Genomic DNA, 19,431 nt, shown 5'->3' on the forward strand with positions numbered 1-19,431 from the left:
AGGGCAATGGAAAATGAAAAATACCAGCCTTAGATGGTGAAATCAGTAAACTTCAAATAGCATGTCTGGCTTTTTTCAAATTCCATGTAGAGTGAGTGACCCCATTTTACTTACTTACAGAGATATAAGCCCAGAATAAACATAGATTTCATTGTACTGAAAACAAAATTTAGTTTAGTTTTTCATCATTAACTTTTGTACTGTTGTAAATTCAGTATGAGAACTGAACAAAAAGACTGCATTAACTGTCACAATCTCATTTAATCTTTTCTTTTTTTTTTTCCAATTAGCAATTAAAGTTATCAGTTTCTCTTGGATGTCTACTTTTGAAAACATGTCTGCATTATTCATTTTGACAGTGTCCCTTTAAGGCAAAGAATCAACTACTCACTGTGGGGCCCTCCACTGAACAGTATGTATATATAACTAAAAACTTAAAAATCTAAAAAGGCTATTGAATATGCAATCTATTTCTGTGTAGGTTTGTAGTACTTGCCTATATTTTACAAAGCAAACAAGTAATTTTGCATTTTAGAATAGGAGTATAATATAACATACAGGTCTTTACTGGTGGTTAATTTAATGTAAAGTTACGAATTTACACTAAATTAATGAGAAGTGGTAATGCTTTTAACAAGAAATTATTTTTCTGATTTATAAAGGGACATATTCATTACCTCAAAATATTTCACATCTCAACCACCACCTTGTAATATTTTTTCTGATATCTGCATTTCATTTCCTGGAGTTACATATATACATATTATCAGACTGACATTTCCATTATGATTTCACTGACAAATAAATGTAGGAAACACAGGTTCTTTTTGTTCTTTGAATAATATATAGCTAGTGCGAAACTTACGTTACACTTAATTCCTGTGGTGATGACCTAATTAAATCATATCTAAAACTTACCTTGGGTTTGAATGCAATCAGTTTCAAAACCATTTCAACAGTGAAAACTCCTGTGAAAACCATATTCATAATGTCCATTGCATCATTAAAGAGCTTAGACTGTCCATAGTGCTGTGAAGGAAAAATACAATACTTTTAAAAGTAAAGGCTTTAAAATATTAACTGAAAGTAAGGCAGCCTAAGACAAAGTTGGCAAAATTCAGCAAAGGAAAATATTTTCTAGCAGTATTTATGATGCACACCTACAGACCTACAAGACTAGCTGAGTATCTCTGGTTATGAATGGAGTTGTTTAAATCTATTCTGTTTAATCACTGAGTGGAACAAAACTGTCATTCCTCTGCACCTAAGGGAATCTCCAGAGAGATGGCTTTGAGAAGAAAACCGTTCCCTCAAAAAAGGAGTATTATTTTTCTTATCAAAATCTGAGATACTACGGTAAAGAAAGACACAACTTTGGAAAGTAGATAAGAGATGTAGGTGGCAAAGAACTGCATGCATAATGTAGAAAAAGTAAAACCATGCAAAAATACACACAGGTGTATATATAGATATACAGCTAATATATGAAAACATGTTTAAATGAGTTTTGCATTAACACACAAAACTAGAGTTGCTCTGTATATTAAGTTTTTTAACTTCTAAAGAAGATAAAGACACAGATGATAGAAATATGATAGAATGGTTTGGGTTTGTGTTGGATGGGACCTTTAAAGATCATCCAGTCCTATCTGACCAAATACGAAGTAGCACATACACAAAATGAACACAGAACAAGTACGGAAACTACACAGAGGTGAAGTAATTGCTTAAAGGCACTGCATAAAAGACTATATCAGATAAAAGAATGTAAGGGGTTGAGAGAAACATTGCCTAACAAAATTAAGACTTTCCAGATTTTCTTGCACATGAATAATCTTGGGAATACACACTTATAAGTTACATTACACTAAAGGTACAAAATAAAGCTCAATGTGCTTGATTAGGTTAGGGAGATCTTTATTAACATCAAGCTGTTTTAAACAATTTTACTTCAGAGAACTGATGAACAGACTAGAACATGTCACAGAAGAGTGATCAGAGGTGCTTTTTAAAAAATTTCAATTCATTAAAAAAATGCAAGTTGCCATAAATTAAAGGCATTATCTCACTCATATCCTCCCCTGCAATTTACGCCAACAGTTTCAAAAGAGCTTCGGGTTTCCTACCTGCATAGCCAAGCAAAGTGTGTTCAGCATGATGAGGACAAACATGATGTATTCAAATCCAGTAGAATTCACCACATACCAGAACTTGTACTGGTAAGGATTTTTTGGAATATATCTACGAAGAGGACGTGCCTTCAAGGCATATTCTACACACTGACGCTGTAAAAGCAAATACATCAAAAATTGTCAAACTATCTAACAGTTAATCAACTGATAATATAATCAATAAGTGGAAATTATTAAATATAAGCCTTAAAAACAGGCAGACTATCTACTTGATGTAGGGTTTTTTATGATTAAATGTTAGTAAAGCATTATAATCAAGTACCTTACCAATCCTCACTTGGTTATTTACAACTGTATCTAATCATATATACTACTCAGCCACATACAAAGACCCAAATAATACTCATGGAAGTTCTGAAGTGTTTCACCTTTATACAGTGTAGTAGTATACAGTAGTATGCTGTAGATTGTATGTATATGTACAGTATATAGCATGACTATTAATAACATGACTATTAATTCATCTACAAGTCACACTCTGTCTTTACTAAGTTTTCAGCCACCAGTGTAACTGCATAACATAAAATCCTAGAGTCATTAAGATAAATGCTGAGGAAGTGTTATTCCTTATAGATCAGTTAATTTGCCTGGCAAGATCATGTCACATACATAATAACATCATGGACTCAACTCCCTAATCTGTTAGTGCCTGAAATCTTCATGTACACTGGGCCTTCCACTTGTCTTTTGAAGAATGCTTATAAAAGCTGACTGATATGGCACAAAATGCTGAATGAATGCTGGCTAATGTTTCATGCTTAATTTTGTGGAGGTGTGTTACAGTCAGACAAGAGTAACTGAGAAATCATGACTGGTGACTGATGAGTTTTTTAGTCAAAGGGTTAAACAGTAAAAGGGGACAGCTTTTTAAAATTTAAATCTGAATATCCCCCATGAATTTCTAAATAAAGAGGGAAAGGGAGGGGAAAAAAAATAGAGTAGAATACTTCGAACACTTTCACTTTAAACACTTTCAGACTGTTCAGAACACAAAATTTATTTTCCTGTTCTTATTTATTGTAAAACCTACTTCTGCCTATGGATAAGCTGACAAGTGCTCTGTTCTTCTTAATGTGACCTACAAGTGAGACACTATGAAGCTAACAAGCTTAATGTAATACCTTTCACAACAAAAAGACTGATATGTTGGGCTTATGGGAAGAAGAACACACAATGACCTGAAAACCAGTTGATATCATTTACGACTTCCATGTTTTACCAAGATATGTGTTTGGTGCCCTCTTCTGACCCAAAGCAGAAAGGAAGCTCTTTATGCATAAATAAAAAAGGATACTTTCAGAAGTTAAGAGTTTATTATTTATTTTAACCTGATTTTTGTCCAGCTCACAGTTCTTATACTCTTGCTCTCCCTGTTCTTGGAATGTAACAATCACAAAACCAACAAATATGTTCATCATAAAGAAAGCAATAATGATGATATAGATGATGAAGAAAATGGAGATCTCCACTCTATAGTTGTATACAGGTCCTACATTCTCGCCATTTGAATCAATGGCTTTGTATAGCAGTCTGAAAAACAAACAAAATTTTATCTTTATTAGCATTAAAATGACAAAAGAGGTAAAATATGCAGACTTGGAGGACAGGTTTCAGAAATGGTCTGCTTGTATTGTTATCTTTTCATTGTTATTACATTGTTATCTGTGTATTGTTATATTTTTCTAGTTACTGACAGTGCCTACAAGCATATCAAAACCAAAAGAATCACACCACAGAATCACAGAATCATCTAGGTTGGAAAGGACCCTGGAGATCATCTAGTCCAACCGTTCGCCTAGCACAGTTCCCACCTACAGCATATCCTTAAGCTCCAAATCAACCCTACTCTTGAACCCCTCCAGGGATGGGGACTCCACCACCTCCCTGGGCAGCCCATTCCAACGCCTCACAACCTCTTCTGGAAAGAAATGCTTCCTAATATCTAGTCTGAACTTTCCCTGGCACTACTTGAGGCCATTCCCTCTTGTCCTGTCGCTTTCTACTAGGCTAAAGAGGCTCATCCCCAGCTCTCCGCACCCTCCTTTCAGGTAGCTGTAGAGGGCGATGAGGTCTCCCCTCAGCCTCCTCTTCTCCATACTAAACAATCCCAGTTCCCTCAGCCGTTCCTCATAGGACATGTGCTCCAGACCCTGCACCAGCTTCATTGCCCTTCTCTGGACACGCTGGAGTCATTCAATGTCCTTTTTGTAGTGAGGGGCCCAAAACTGAACACAGTAATCAAGGTGCAGCCTCACCAGCACCAAGTACAGGGGCAAGATCCCTTCCCTGTCCCTGCTGGCCACACTATTGCTGACACAAGCCAGGATGCCATTGGCCTTCTTGGCCACCTGGGCACACTGCTGGCTCATATTCAGACAGCTGTCAATCAATACCCCTAAGTCCCTCTCTGACTGGCAGCTCTCCAGCCACTCCTCCCCAAGCCTGTAGCGCTGCTGGGGGAAATGTTACATGCTTTTTTCCAAAAGAATCAAGGTAACGACCAGATGGTTGTTTGTTGTTTCTTTTTTTTCCCTCCACATAAAGCTATCCACTAAGACTTTTCCAATTTAGGGAAATAACGAGTGGTAGTTTGTTCTTTCTGGATTTCTCTATGCAGTGTACTACTGCCTGATTTTTTTAGTAAAAGTTTTACTCAAATCTTTCTTATTAGCATTAATTAATGGGCATTGATGGATAAACATATAAAAGGATTACTCTTACTTCCATTATAGCAAAAGTAGCTGAAAGATTAGGAATCAAACAATATAAAAGAAGTTTGCCCTTTACAGATACAGGTGAATGAAGAAATACAGGAAAAGTGCACAGATTCAGAAGGATAGTACGTTGTTTTGCTTCCTCCATTAATAAGTTTTTGTATCATCTTCTTAAGACTGCTTTGTTGCCCAGAAATGCCTGGTAAATGAGAACTGTTCTGGAAAATGTAACTGTCTTAACAATGCTGTGAAAACATTGAGAATTCACTCACGCTGGCCAGCCTTCAAAAGTGGATACTGTAAAAAGGGCCATCATAGCAGAGAGAACATTATCAAAGTTGAAATCACTATTTTGCCAGACCCTCTCTTTGACCATTGGATTATCAACATCTCCATCTTTATATACGATGTATATCCCTCTGTAGGAAAGAAAAAAACTGTCATTAGTGAAATATTTAATTAGCCTCAGAGTTACTTGATGCTTTATTCAAACAGTTTACTCCTTCCTTAAGCTTGTTTTATTTCCTTGCTCACCCGTGTTTTCTGGTGGATTTAAGATGATCATTCCAATTTACACAAACCTAAATGGCCTGACACATGCCTGCCCATATCTGTTACAGTTTAAATTATTCAGAATGTAATGTGTCGCATTCTTAGATCAAAGATGTTCTCACCGGCATTCCTCAGGATTCTGTTTTGCCTCATCGGTGCACCTGTAGAATTTTCCCTACATATAAAACAAAGAGCAGTGACAAAATACAGAATATGCAAAATAAATACATTGATACTATGATTGGTTCAGAATGGGACCGACCCAGTTCTAGCAGCAAGCCACAAAGAATTCAGCTCAGCTTTGCTTTCCCTGACGCAGTGTAAATTTTGAGAGCATCTACTTACCTTGAACAGCTGCACTCCAATACAAGCAAACATGAACTGCAGCAGAGTTGTAACAATCATGATATTACCAATAGTTCTAATAGCCACAAAGACACATTGAACAACATGCTGGAAAGAAAGAAAGAAAAAAAGTATTTTAATACAACTTGTTACTTAGTATCACAGGATACATACTGTCCAAGTCTATTTTATCACACTCAGATTACTTTTTAAAATTACTATTTTTGTATTGTCAGTATTACACCTACTACCATAATTAAACCTGTTTTCTAAATATGTCTCTAAGTTTGTTTTTAGAGACCCATCAACATCAACTGACTAAAATTTACACAAGCACTATGAAAAAACAACTAAAATACTGCTCTGACATGTCAGTTCACAGCAAGTATTACAGTCAAAATGTGTTCTTCATGGCATTGGTGTTCCTCCACATTAAAATGCTTAAGAATCAGGAACTGGCTTATGTCTTTGCCCTGTGAATTTCTCTAGGCAATTTTTTTTACACAATAATTTGTAACCTGAGGCAGGACTGAAGAATCAGGCCAACAAAAATACAACTTAAAAAATAAAAATAAACACCTTAAGTCCTTTTGCTCTGTTTATTGCTCTTAGAGGCCTCAAGACTCTTAAAACTCTGAGGATCTTCACAACTGAGATAGCACTTGATCTAGGGGGGAAAAAAAAAGTTATTCTGTTACTTTTAAGGTAACTGATTTTATTACTAAGAATAACAATGGTTTTGCAACTTATATATGAAATTTCAAAAAAGTCTCAAGATATATATATGTCAGATTTTTTAAAAGTATTTCTTCATTGATCCTTTATTAATATTAGAAAATAGTATCAATCTCAAACACCATAAGAATTAGTTTGATTTCTGGAGCACCTTGGAATTAACAGCTCAGAAGCTTGTCTGATACTATAATGCAGTTAAGTTTAATCAGGAGCAGAACAGTCCCCAAGGTATTTTTCGGTGTTGAAAAGCTCTTTCAAAGACACCGTGTAAGTCCTGTAAATCAATGAATACCTTAATTTCCAGCCAGCTGGAGAAGAAAAGATCTCAGATGACTCACATTTTCTTTGTTTAAGACTGCATTTTGAGGAAATAATAGCAGACAGCCTCTTAAAGAACATACTGTGAAACTGAAAGCTTGTGTAGTAGGTATTCTAGTACAAGCAAAACACAAAGTGGGAAGCAGTTGATTCACACCCAGCCCTTGCTCTAAGTCACTAACTGTTTCACAGATGATTTTAAATGAGCCACAACTGCTCAGTGAATCAGTAAGTATCTTCAGACTCTTTTATTATGTGTAGCCTAATACAAACAAAGCAAAAAAACTCTTCACTACCCACTTACAGTCCTGATTAAGGTACAAGTTCTCTCCCCTTCAAATACTGTGAAGTTACATATCCCAGTAGGTCAATGCTGAAACAGCAAGCTCGTAGAACTAGATTGTAGATGTGTCAAAAGCACAAAAGAGGGTCTATAAACCTCCTCAAGCTCCAGGAATTACTTGCTACACAATACAGTGTCATGGTACTCTTCCTTGTTTTGTTGGCAATAGTGGGAAGTAGTAACTTGTTTCCAACCCATATTAGCAATGAGTTACAACACTCTCCATATAAGGCACTACCTGTTGCCAGTCCCAGCCCTGACTACTGATACTGCGCACCCACACACAACGGGAGGAACAAAAGAAGCTGAGACACTGATTTCAGTATAAAACCCAAAGTAAAAATAAATCGTTCACATTATAAGTATAGTACTTACTGAATACCAAATGATACCAGAGAAACACCCACAACCAGCAAATCCAGTAAATTAAAATAATTCCTGCAGAAGGACCCTTTATGAAGGAATGCTCCAAAAGCTGTCATCTAAAAATAGAATTGTTACATGTTTAGTCGATATTTCAATTTATTCAAATTCACATTTAGGCTGTTTACAAGACACTTGCCTAAGAGTGTGAATGCATACAACATTATCTCACTTTCTAAAAGCAAATGAGATATAAAACAATCCCACTATGTACATTAAATCCTTCATTTAAATCAAAAACTCTGCTCAACCAACACCAGCAAATGTGTTAATTGTTCCGATGTCAACAAATGTTATATTTTGTGTAAGAACTGATTAGGCTGTGATTACACTGAATTGATTTGGCCTTTGTTAGAAAAATGACAAGAACCATTAAATTTTCATGCTTACTAAACTGTAAAGTACAGATCCTGACTCCTAATGATTCCTACTATCTTGAGAATTGAAGGAGCTGAAAATGCACTGCAAAAACCTGAGAGTCAAATCTGGTACAGAACCAGCACAAGGCTGTCATGAGGCAGCATTACACTGCTATTTGCCTTTGGCTCACAGGATCATGAGAGGTTATCTTGGAATAACCTGGAACAACCCATAGACAGTTCTGTATTATGTGTGGACAAGAGTCCCCAAGTTTTGCTGGTCTATGGGGAATATCAAACATTACTCTTCCTACTGGACTTTCTATTCATTTTTTTCTTTCTGTACCTAGATTAAGATGAGAAAAGCACACAAAGGGTACCTTGTGAAGGAACTTGCATGCATCATTTGCATGTTTCATTAGAAGCCAGTGACAGAGGCTCTATTAATTATGGCTGCAATCTGGGCAGATGCTCTCAGGTATCACAAAGCTGAATTTGGCTCCTGAATCTATGAATTAGATCCTTACCATAACAGCAAGTAAGTACCAGTTAAGAAATGCACAGAGGAATCCAGTTAAGTCATTAGAAGCACAGAATCTGCACTTGAGTAGAATTTTGCATGGGTTTTTTCATAGTTATGGATTAAGACTGAAACACTGGAACTAAAAACTTGAAATTAAAATAAGAATACCTTTGAAAAATACCCAGTAGTCAGTTCAGGCACCTAGATTCTAATTTCCTCAGCCTTAAGGTCCTCTTAAAAAGACCTGAGTACTCTCAGCTACTCATTGTTTTCCACAGATAAAACTCAATGCCAGCCAGAGAACATCTGATATTGGTTTTAAACCCATTACTTTCTACTCTGTTCTGTTCCTCAAGATGGAGTAAAAAGATTTTATTTCATTTCCTCTTGCAGCAGACTATTACATCTTTCAAGACTGTTCCACAATGTAGAACAGAGCTACTGTCAATGGGCATCTCAGTCTACTGTTTCACTACTCACATGCACAAATTTGCAGGCCTTTTGCATGAAAACCCATCAGTGTCAGTGAGAGATATGTATCTGGAAAGGAATGCAAACTACAAAAGACACATTTTTCTTAAAAGCTCTTTTATCCTTAATCTCATGCTAAATTTTCTTTTGTTGTGATCAAAATACTAAATGTTCCTCCAAACTAAAAGAATAAAAATCCTAAAGGTTTAACCTATGCCATGACATGAGAGATATAATACAGTTATATTATAAACTTTCAAATAAATTCCTAGCTCTTTTCACTTAGAGTATGGCTAAACTCATTAAAAACAGTGGGAGTTGAACACTAAAATAACCCTGAATATCAACTTATATCAACCTACAAATACTCATCTACACTGTAGTATGTTACCAGTCAGCAGCACACAGAGTTTCATGTAAAGACTCCCACAAAAGATACACTGACCTAAAAATACAGGTGAAGTACTTATTTCCCCATCTTTATATGGAGATTCATATTTCAATAACTACAAATCCCAGCTGAAGCATTTGACTAAAACTCTATTGGAAATCATTCTATCCTTTGCACAGTCAAGACCAAAGCAAAGCCTAGAGTGGATTTGAGGTGGTGAGCCCTGTCACACAGCCTCCAGTGGAGCAGATGCTGCAGGACACTCCCTGAGCTGAGTGCCTGGGGCACCACCCATGCTGCTCCTTTCCTCCCACCTGTAACTCCACACCAGTGGGGGCTGATTTAAATGCTGTGGGATTAGCACTGCTGGGGCAAGGTTAAAAGCACCAGGCCCTAACCTGACCTTTGCTCTGATGTTTTCATGTTTCCCAGGACTGCGAACAGGATGGTGAACTGGATTTCAATGCCATGTAGGGATTACATAAGAGAATTCTTAAATGCTTTACACTGATGTTGCACCTTTTCTATTATTCATATCCTCAACACCACATAATGTGGAAATCCTCATGTCTGCAGAGTAGTCAATCAGATAGGGCACAGAGACTCCCCACACGCTGAGAGTTACTCTGTTTTAATGCTTGGGTTTTGGACATTTACGAGTTTCTTCACTGCAGTTGCCTCTAATTATCCTCATTTCAGTTTCATATACTTTTTGCCTGAAAGTTAAGGAATGCTGTTGTTACTGCAGGTCTAGTCTTGAATCCACTCATTGCAGAACACACCAGCTTCTGTATGACTCGGACTGTGGAAAGCACAGCGCAAAACCCAGCACAGAAGACATGAAGGACTCCAGCCATAAGCAAGCACAGCCAGTCTCTGAGACGTGTTAGTAAAGCAGGCACTGTATACATACGTGTGTCATGTCGTTCTTGTCCGCTACATTTTTTATGGTACAATTTATTTTCCTTTATAAATATGTGTGAGTGCACTGCACAGCAGAGCTTCCTGGAGAAAGTGGAGTCAGAAGCATTGGTATCTTTGGCTATGATGGGCTTCTTGTTTCTTGTAATATGCCAAATTTCAGTAGCCCAAACTCTAGAGCCTCCTACTTCCTTTTCTTGAGTCGCTCATTGTGAGAATCTTTTGCTTTTCTTAACAGTCGGAATGTTGCTTTTCTTAACATGTCCAGTTATTCCTCTTTATGCCATGCTTTATAATTCCTCTGTCTCCTAGAGAAACACAGTTGGAACTGCAGGAGCCATACAACCTTCTGCTCAGAGCATGTGGAAGTTTACTGACTCTCTTCTGCCACAGAAATAGTGGTAACATATTTTGTATGGCTTCTCAAATTCAGAGTTGGGATCTAGTTCGATCTAATGCTACAGTTCTTTTCAGTGCTTTATTCTTTCCTTTAGTTTGGCCTTTCTCTAGCAGCAAAAAACCTGGATATTTATTTTAGAATGCCACAAATATTACAAGATTCATCAATTCTATAGCAAGCTCCTCACTACTGAGAATGAGAAATAAGGGGATAAACTTAAGTCTGGGAGGATATTCACAAGCATAAAAATAGTCCACTTCTTACAGTACAGCTTATCTTGTAAACAGCCCAAATATTGCATCAATTACTATTATTCAAATCGCATTGTGGAGAGTATGCACAGCAATGTGAGCAAAAGCTGGGAGAAGAGATTTTTGTTAAGCTTAATTCTCAACTGGAAATGCAAAGTTTATGTACAGATTCTTAGTGTACCAGAAATTCTTAAGTTCACAGATCAGGGTTACTCGACCAAAAACTCATGGTGAATATGCACAGCATGAAACTTTCAGGAATCATTTAAATCTCTGAAAAAAAATTTTGAAAGTATCAACAAAAAATTTTGATTTCTTTGTTGAGCATTTTCTTACATGTGAACCTAATCCTCAGTTATATGGCTTCTTTGCCAGAGTAACCCTCATACATCTAAAATCAGAGTAACCCCAATGGATATGCTTAATAATCAGTACACAAACTATACATTAAAATGCCAATTTTTGACTCATGCATGGGTAATACATTTAAGGAAGCATATTTATGCCTTTCTGTGTATTTAAATGTATGCCCAAGATAAACGCAAAGTATCTTAGTATATAGATAAATGCAAAATATCTTGCAAGTCCTATTGCAAGAAAATAGTTATCTACTATTTTAGCTCTGTGAATATAGTTCAGCAAGAGAAATGAGAAATTACATGCTCCCTCCTTAAAAGACTGATTATCTCTTTTGGAAATGCCAGAGCAAGGAGAAGGAAAAGCTCATGCGTAGTGAATTATTTTTCCCTTTTCTGACAACTGTAAGTTTAAAAAGGGTAAAAAATTGATGTAATGATAAAAAAATCAGCTTCTTCATGCACCCAATGGTAAAAAATAGCCAATCAAAACTATGAGGAACTGTCAAATAAAAAAATCCTCTGGTTTAAAAAAAGTTTAGCTTTGATCATTTAGAGAAAAGGCGAAGAACACTTCAAGTGCCTTTTCTTGGCAGGTGACACACAAGGAAAATCCTTTTAAACAAACTTCCTTTAAAAACCTGTTACCTTCAAAATGATCTCAAATGTAAACATACTAGTGAAGACATAATCTGCATACCCTAGGATCTGGAAGGTAAACAAAAAGTTACAAACATTATTGCTAAAGCTGCTTTTGAGCTAACAAGGATCAATTAACAATGCATTACCTTTAACAGGATTTCAACAGTAAAGATGGCTGTGAAAGCATAGTCAAAGTAACCAAGTATCTGCAAGGTATAATATGTGCCACAGTAAGAAATCCATCTATTAATAAATTTTTACAATTTAGACCACATGCACAACACCACCTGAATTAATCTAAGTAGGTAGATGGGGAATGTAGACAAAGTAGTTTAAAATGCCACTGTGCTAAGATATTAGATTTCACCCCTGAAAAACCAACTGGACCCAACAAGCAACACTTTCTTTCAATACAGACTTTCCTCTATCAGCGTTCACAGGTACGTTCTTCAGCTTTTAGCAGAGATACAGAATCTTAGACAAAGAATAAATCACTATTAATAATGTCGTCTTTTTTTTTTAACCAAAGTATTGCATAAAAACCCCCCCTTCAATGAATGCTTCTAGATTGCACATCATTCTACATTCTGCTACATTATATGTTCCTGTATAGACTGGGCTAGAGCATCACAAAACAAATTAACAAATAACTAAATTACTTAAAATCAGCACTACAACTCTTTTTTCTTGAACTTGGAAGATCCAGCAGTGATTTATTTGTAGGAAATCTAAAAGGATCCACAACAGTGGCATAGTGATATGCAAACTTCTAAAAAGATTGTGGATTGATATTGACCTCACTGCTGTCGACAGAAACACTGCCATACATATTTCAGTACAACCAAGATTTCACCCTTTCAAGGTGGCCATATCACTAGCACCTAACCACAATCTACATGCACTGCAGTAGGATACTAGTTTAGTTTCAAGGATCTAGAAATCCAACTAGCAAACAGTTGTGCACAGAAACATGTTGCTTGCAGTTTAGCAGCTAATAAAATGGGAAGGAGAAACAAAATAAAGAGACAACACATAAAGTATTCCTATTAGATCATATAAAAGAATTTTTTTTTCCCCATGTTCAGATGAAGATCACATTCTTCTGTCCCCTGCTGTGGCTGAAAAAATAGGTAAATATTAAAGCCATTCAACAAAGATTAATCAGTAAGGAATTTATTCTAGAGTTAAAAGAAAATATTTAAAGGCATTCCAGTTTGTAAACTTTCATTCACTTGTGGAGCTGGCTGGTTGAAGGAACATGATCATTCAAGGTAGTAACAAGAAAAATATGCAGGTCTGGTGCATATGTGGATATTTAAAACAAGGGGGCAATGCCTTCTTGAAATTCCTCACACATTTTATCTGTCTGTGTCCCAAACAGGAAGAATCCTTTCAGTTACCACCACTTTCCAGTTACATTTTCCTAGTACTCCTCAAGTTACAAAAAGAATTATCAGCCCTTCAAGCCATTTTTACAATAATAATTTCAGTATTCCTCACCAGATCTTTTTTTCATATCCATTAGTGTGATTTAAAAGATTGCACTTGTGCAGTTTTATAGATATGGGAAGCATACAGCTCTACTGAATAGTACATGTTCAGTGTCTTTGTGCTTTGACCTCTTTTTACCTTTGAAGAATGTTTTAGCTTTTTGGGTTTTACTAATGTTACTGAAAAAGTGTTCAGAGAATGTCAACAGCCAAAAGAAGACTTTCAGAGGCTGCATCTACACTGGCAAGAAGTAGAGGAATACAACCTCTACTAACCTAGTAGGCCCATCTTTCCTGTAAGAGGTGGAAGAGTTTCTCTAACTCCATAGCAATCTCTACAGATCAATTTATATCTAAGACAGAAAAGGCCTAGAACTTCTGTCAAAGTATCCCAAAAGTCCCCCCAGACTATTACCAAATTGCATCATCTCAGCTAGCTAATCTAAAGCATGCACAACTCACAATAACATGAGAGGCTTGCTTCATCACTAATACAAGTGCAACAAACGTAAGACAAACATTATTGGTCACGAGTGAATTTATTTTTGTTTCTCTGTCTAATAATTGTGCATTTGAGTAACAGGCAATTCTTCTACTACATTAAGAAATAAAAATGAGGGATTCAGAAATTTGTTTTCAGAGAACACAGATGTTTACTCACCATATCAACTACAGTTTTATTGAATAATGGAGACTTTCTGAAATTAATATTCTTACAAATATTTTGTTTGTACAAGTGTATCTAAAAAAGGATGCAGAAACACCTCAAAATTTTTGTGTTTGTATATAGGTTGAAATGGCATTTGACTCTGAATCAAGGCAAGAGCTGGGCATGGTCTAATCCTCATTTTATGCATGAGTTTAGAAAAAAGGGAAACTTGTTTAGTTTCTGATATGGCTAATGAAGATCCGAGGATCTTCAGGTCCAGTGTGGTGGTGTTCAAACTCATTACTGTGGCCATATTAGCTTCTTTGAAAGAAGAGGTAACATCCTTATGAATGCACATACTCATTAACAGCGTGATACTCTGAGTTTCCCAAGACCATACAATAGAGTCAGTGAAGGAGAAGAGAGGTCAGAGTCTATTCCCAACATGTCATAAACAATGGTAATTTTAACTGGCATTTTTAAATCAGCGTCAAACACTGAGAGGTACTAAGAGGAAATCAGGAAATGCTTATCAGGTACACCAGCTGAAAATGATGAAAAAATATGAACATTATACAGATTATGCTCAGCTTCGTCATATTATATTCTGATATATTTATAGCTAACAAAGGAAAGACATAATATACATAATAAATGGTTCTAATACATAAGATGTTCCATCAATAAAGTTACTTGTCTTTAAAGATTTATGTTTTTTAGAGCAAAGAAAAAATAAACATAAGACTTGAAAAAGGAAAAGGGAAGTTTCTTAACTTGAAAATTAAAAACCAGGCACTAGTATCATTGTTATCCTTTCATGATATATTTATCTTCAGACATAATAATGAAGGGCTTACATTATTTCGGAAAGAGTGGCTGCGAATTGGATCTTCTGCTGCTAGAGAAACACTGCTCAGCATGATAAAGACAAGGATGAGATTGGTAAAGATGTGGTGATTGATGAGTCTGTGGCATCCCACACGAATCCTGAAGAAGAGATACAAAAAATATACCATGTGTGCAAGGAGAATTCAGCAGATGGCTAATACACAACATGTTTTCTCATACTCTGCCAACGGTGACAGAACAGAGCAAGCATCAGCAGCTAAAAGCATTACAAATGCTGAAGATATTGCTCTGATTTCTAAAAATGTAAATAAATTCAAAATCCAATCACCTGTAGTGAAGATGTACTTATCGAAGGAATCTGAGAGAGGATGTCCAAGCTCCTACTGGTTTTCAGTGGGTTACGAATGTCACTACAAGTTCCAGTGTTTGTACCACTGTGCAGCACATACAGAGGCCAATGTCAAAAGGACCAATGCTAGATAGTAAGTCATTTCAGAACCCCAGTTTGATCTGATCCTTATTAAAGCTGTCAAAAATAGTGAGATGTGGCTTCAGCTGCAGATCTCATTGTGCTACTTAGAGAATCAAGCCAAATCAGAATCTCCTGTGAAGATTTTCTTATAGAATTACACGTGAGTGTTGAAGACTACAAAGCTGCCAGGTTTCAGCCACATAACATGAAGTGGAACTGTACATATGCTTAGAGTCACTGAGCCCAAGGTTATTGCAAATGCTATTGAGCACCTTGGTAGAGTAGGTCCAGGATTAAATCCACAAAAATGCAGGATCGAGTTCATAAATGACTAACACTGAAGTTGTCTAAACTCTGCTGAAGAATCAGAAGGTTCTTGGGGAAAATTTATTCTCCTGTAATTAAGTAGATGATTTGAGTATAGTGTATCATAGTTAAGCAAGACAGCCATTTTGGCCTGGGAATACATAGCATTAGTTGAGGCCAAAAGTAATTTGACATTGTTCAACAAATTTAATGTTTTTGATGCAGCATATGTGTTCTTAAAATTACAGGTTTAGATAGCTCTCTTTCCAGTTTGTTTGAAAATGCTGATGAGCTTTAGAGAACCCATGCAGTGAGTAAGATACAAGCCCAAAACACTGTATCTTGATCATCACACCATCTTCTAAACTTAATTGTGATGACCTCTACCACTGAGAAGACAGCATTCTCCCACACCAAATAACATATACATGTAAAAGCTATGTTCAGTCTGTAGGAACTGAATTGAGTTCACTTGTTCATTTCCATCCAACGAGTAACAACTTTTACTGACAACTGAAGCTTGCTTTCTTCATCAGTGTACAATTGCTCCGGAGTTAGACTGAGTGCCAAAAGATTCTAATTCCCCCCAAAAGCCAATTATTATGTAGAGTTCTATTCCTAACCTCACTGGAAGGAGGTCTGTTTCCTCCACTGCTAAACCTTGATGGACTAAACCAGTATTTTTCAAAGTTATATTTACGGATTGGTGCTGCTGAAAATGAAGAAGGCACTCCCTTCAGGAATTGGTGTTATCTTCTCCTTCATATTTAGTTCTGATATTCTACGGGGACGTGGGCCTGCTGGTACCTCTGGTTCATCCTCCTCTTCTTCTTCATCTTCACCTACTTTAAATTAAAAACTTTTTTACTATAAAATAAAAAACCATTGAGGTTTTGTTCATAATAATATAAAAGCATGGCTTGTATTAATATATTTATGGCTTATAGGAAATATATATTCATAACATGGTTTTTTAAGAATCCATGAATCAATATATGAATCTCCATAAGTTGACACAAGACTATATACATGTTTATGTGCATATATGGGTGTGTGTGTAAGTGCCCTGAGTGCACTGATAGGCTTTACTGGTCCTGACCAGCCCCGTCTAGTGACTCTACTCACACCCCTGCACATGGGCTCTGGAGCCCCACTTAAGCTCAGCCCCTGACCATCAGTCCACGCCTGAGCTGCGGTGAAGGGGTGTGGAGCTCTGTGCACTTGCTGAGCACTGAGCAGTCAAAAGGTAGGGCAGATTTCTGTAAGACAAAATTGACCCAACATCATCAGCCCCGGAATGTCCTTTTCTGCCAAACATTTCAGGAAAGTTTAGAATTTGCTCTCACATCCAGATAATATTACCACAGCAGTCTTCAGGCTCACAGTGTTAACTCTCATATACTGTTTATAATGTCTAGGAAGCTGCAGAAAAAGATAATACTTAGCAGCTTACAGGCCCATTTATCCACTGATAACAGAGCACAAATTCAAACTTTAAAGGAATTGATTCAGTGTTCAGCAAAAGCAAGTTCAAGATATTTTAGTAAACAAAGTTAAATGTGTTTGTCTTCTGGCTGGTATTCACATACCTGGTACATCACAGGGTGGATAGGGATCTTTATCCTCATCCTCTCCTTCTCCATATTCAGAAATTGTCACCTGCAACAATAAAAGGGATGCACAAAAATAAAAAAACTTTAAATATGACTTGGAGTATAAAGTTCAACAGAAAGCAAAGCAAATAAGCTTCAGAGGTCAGGAAAGGGATAGCTATGCTTAGTCTGTTTTCTGAAACAGGGCAACACTGAGAACCAAGGGGAGATGACAGTTTAATACATATTTTTAAAGATTATTTTTATGGTTGTGTAGATCACAATCAGAATATAACCAACAGTCTCTGGTAAAAAATATCAAGAATGTTTGAACATTGTACTAAGAGTTTATCATTCACTAATCTCTTCCATTGGATTTATCAGGCAAAATACCTAAAAAACTACAGGGATCCTCAAATAATGCCAGTTTTTTCTAGCATTAATTATTCCATGCTCTAAGAGCTTCCCTTCTCAGGATATCCTGAAAGCAAAAGGATTTTCTGGATTAAGAGACTCCATGAGGATGTAAAGCATTAGAATTAAGTTCCCATTGCCTGGGAAAAAATGTAGGGATGATGGATTCATAAAAGAAATTATACAACACACAGTAGTCTTGAAAAGGACTCCCTAGCAAAATTAGTAAAACCACTTAGAAAAGACAATTTTTAGAATAAATACCTTACTATCCTTGGGCTTCTTCTGGTCACCTTCTGACTTCTCACTTTTTTTATTTTCCAAACTCTCTTTTCTACAAAACAATATAATAACAATTACAAAGCACATCATGGAAAGACAGAAGATTTTAACTGAACTATACCCATTCTATGAAAAGTTAAAACATACCTAAAAAGTATATATTAAAATACTTAAATATTTGCAGAGCTGCAGATGTCAGAGCAATAAAATCTACTGCATGTGAATACAATGATCCATTTGAAAGATTATAATTTTCAATACAATTCCAGAAGCTAATCCCTAAAAAAACCAGTGCATGATAATTACTCCTTTCAAGATGGATAAACTGTGCCCTTGGACTCAAACAAACAACTTGCACTGACTTCAGTTGGCCTGCACTGATTTCAAAGGAAGGTTTTCCTCTTGTCTATATAAGGCTTTGAGAACTGATTTCACAGGGACTTGTGCACTGGCAACAACAGATACATTCTTGTTCTAATTGCACAATAAATCTTACTGTTGCAATGTTTAAGTATCAGTTGGCTTATCATTATGTCCTTAATTCACCCCATTTTCCCCATTACTACCCAACTTTTATCTAAAATCATACAAAATGGGTCTTATTTTAATGTCTAGGTAAAATCTTTCATTTTTTCCCCAAGTTCAATAAATTTGGAAGATGGTAAAGACATTTATATAAAGAAAATCCTTATGAAAGAATTCAGTACCCTCCTCCTTCCCTCTCCTGCTTATGCAACACACCCAAGCTATTTTACCTTGCATTCTTTTTCCTTTCCTTTTCTTCAGCTTCTTCTTTCTGAGCTGTATTTAGGCTTTCAGCATCTGCCAAGTTATCCACAGCAATGGCCAAGAAGACATTTAGCAAGATATCTATTTCAAATCACTTTAAGGACATTATGCCTTACTAGCTTGGTTTATTATCAGCATAAACACTGACAATGTGAGAGATATAAAACACACATTGCCAGCCTACAGCGTAGAGATTTGTGATGCTGGAGCGGAGTGCAAATAACATTTAATGGACTAGATTAAGACTGGATGTAAAATGAGCAGAGATCCATTAGGGTCACTCTTTTTAAAATAGCAGAATACTAAATAAATTAAACTCAACTTTCTGCTACCCTGAGCAAGTTTCAAATGTGAAACACTGTCTATAAAAAGTGAAGACTGTTCGGGCATTTTGAAAAATTCATTTTTATAATGCACTATCTTCCCTGTCTACAACAATCTATATCAAATTCTGTACTTCAGTCCCCATCAGTTAAGTACAAATACTGATACAAGTACCATATAGTACAGAAAAAAGAATGTTTTTGCCCTTTTATCACCTCCTGACCTTTTAAGAACTTCTGAGAATTACACTAGTTTCTGCTGCTACATGGGGCCAAGGAAGCAGCTCCAGTACACTGAAGGCAGGGAAGCAGAATGCTTCAGTAGATTT

The 19,431-nt window shown here is 36.3% G+C and overlaps 1 protein-coding gene across 7 annotated transcripts in view; it reads right to left on the reverse strand.

Moving 5' to 3' along the window:
- CACNA1D (calcium voltage-gated channel subunit alpha1 D) overlaps positions 1–19,431 on the reverse strand; it is a 197,048-nt gene that overhangs the window by 56,733 nt on the left and 120,884 nt on the right. For 6 of the 7 annotated variants that reach the window (XM_074914639.1, XM_074914643.1, XM_074914638.1 and 3 more), the window contains exons 16-29: positions 18,746–18,860; positions 17,973–18,042; positions 17,292–17,361; positions 16,403–16,547; positions 14,933–15,062; positions 12,083–12,142; positions 7,575–7,681; positions 6,383–6,470; positions 5,804–5,911; positions 5,581–5,633; positions 5,179–5,325; positions 3,521–3,722; positions 2,127–2,285; positions 919–1,029 (exon numbers count right to left, since the gene is read on the reverse strand). In XM_074914639.1, the coding sequence (XP_074770740.1) occupies positions 919–1,029; positions 2,127–2,285; positions 3,521–3,722; positions 5,179–5,325; positions 5,581–5,633; positions 5,804–5,911; positions 6,383–6,470; positions 7,575–7,681; positions 12,083–12,142; positions 14,933–15,062; positions 16,403–16,547; positions 17,292–17,361; positions 17,973–18,042; positions 18,746–18,860 (1,565 nt within the window). Of the gene's footprint in view, positions 1–918; positions 1,030–2,126; positions 2,286–3,520; positions 3,723–5,178; positions 5,326–5,580; positions 5,634–5,803; positions 5,912–6,382; positions 6,471–7,574; positions 7,682–11,942; positions 12,003–12,082; positions 12,143–14,932; positions 15,063–16,402; positions 16,548–17,291; positions 17,362–17,972; positions 18,043–18,745; positions 18,861–19,431 lie in introns of all 7 variants that reach the window. The other variant, XM_074914641.1, reaches the window with a different exon arrangement.

This window comes from Athene noctua, chromosome 10 (genome assembly GCF_965140245.1).
Source record: "Athene noctua chromosome 10, bAthNoc1.hap1.1, whole genome shotgun sequence".
Classification (NCBI taxonomy): domain Eukaryota; kingdom Metazoa; phylum Chordata; class Aves; order Strigiformes; family Strigidae; genus Athene; species Athene noctua.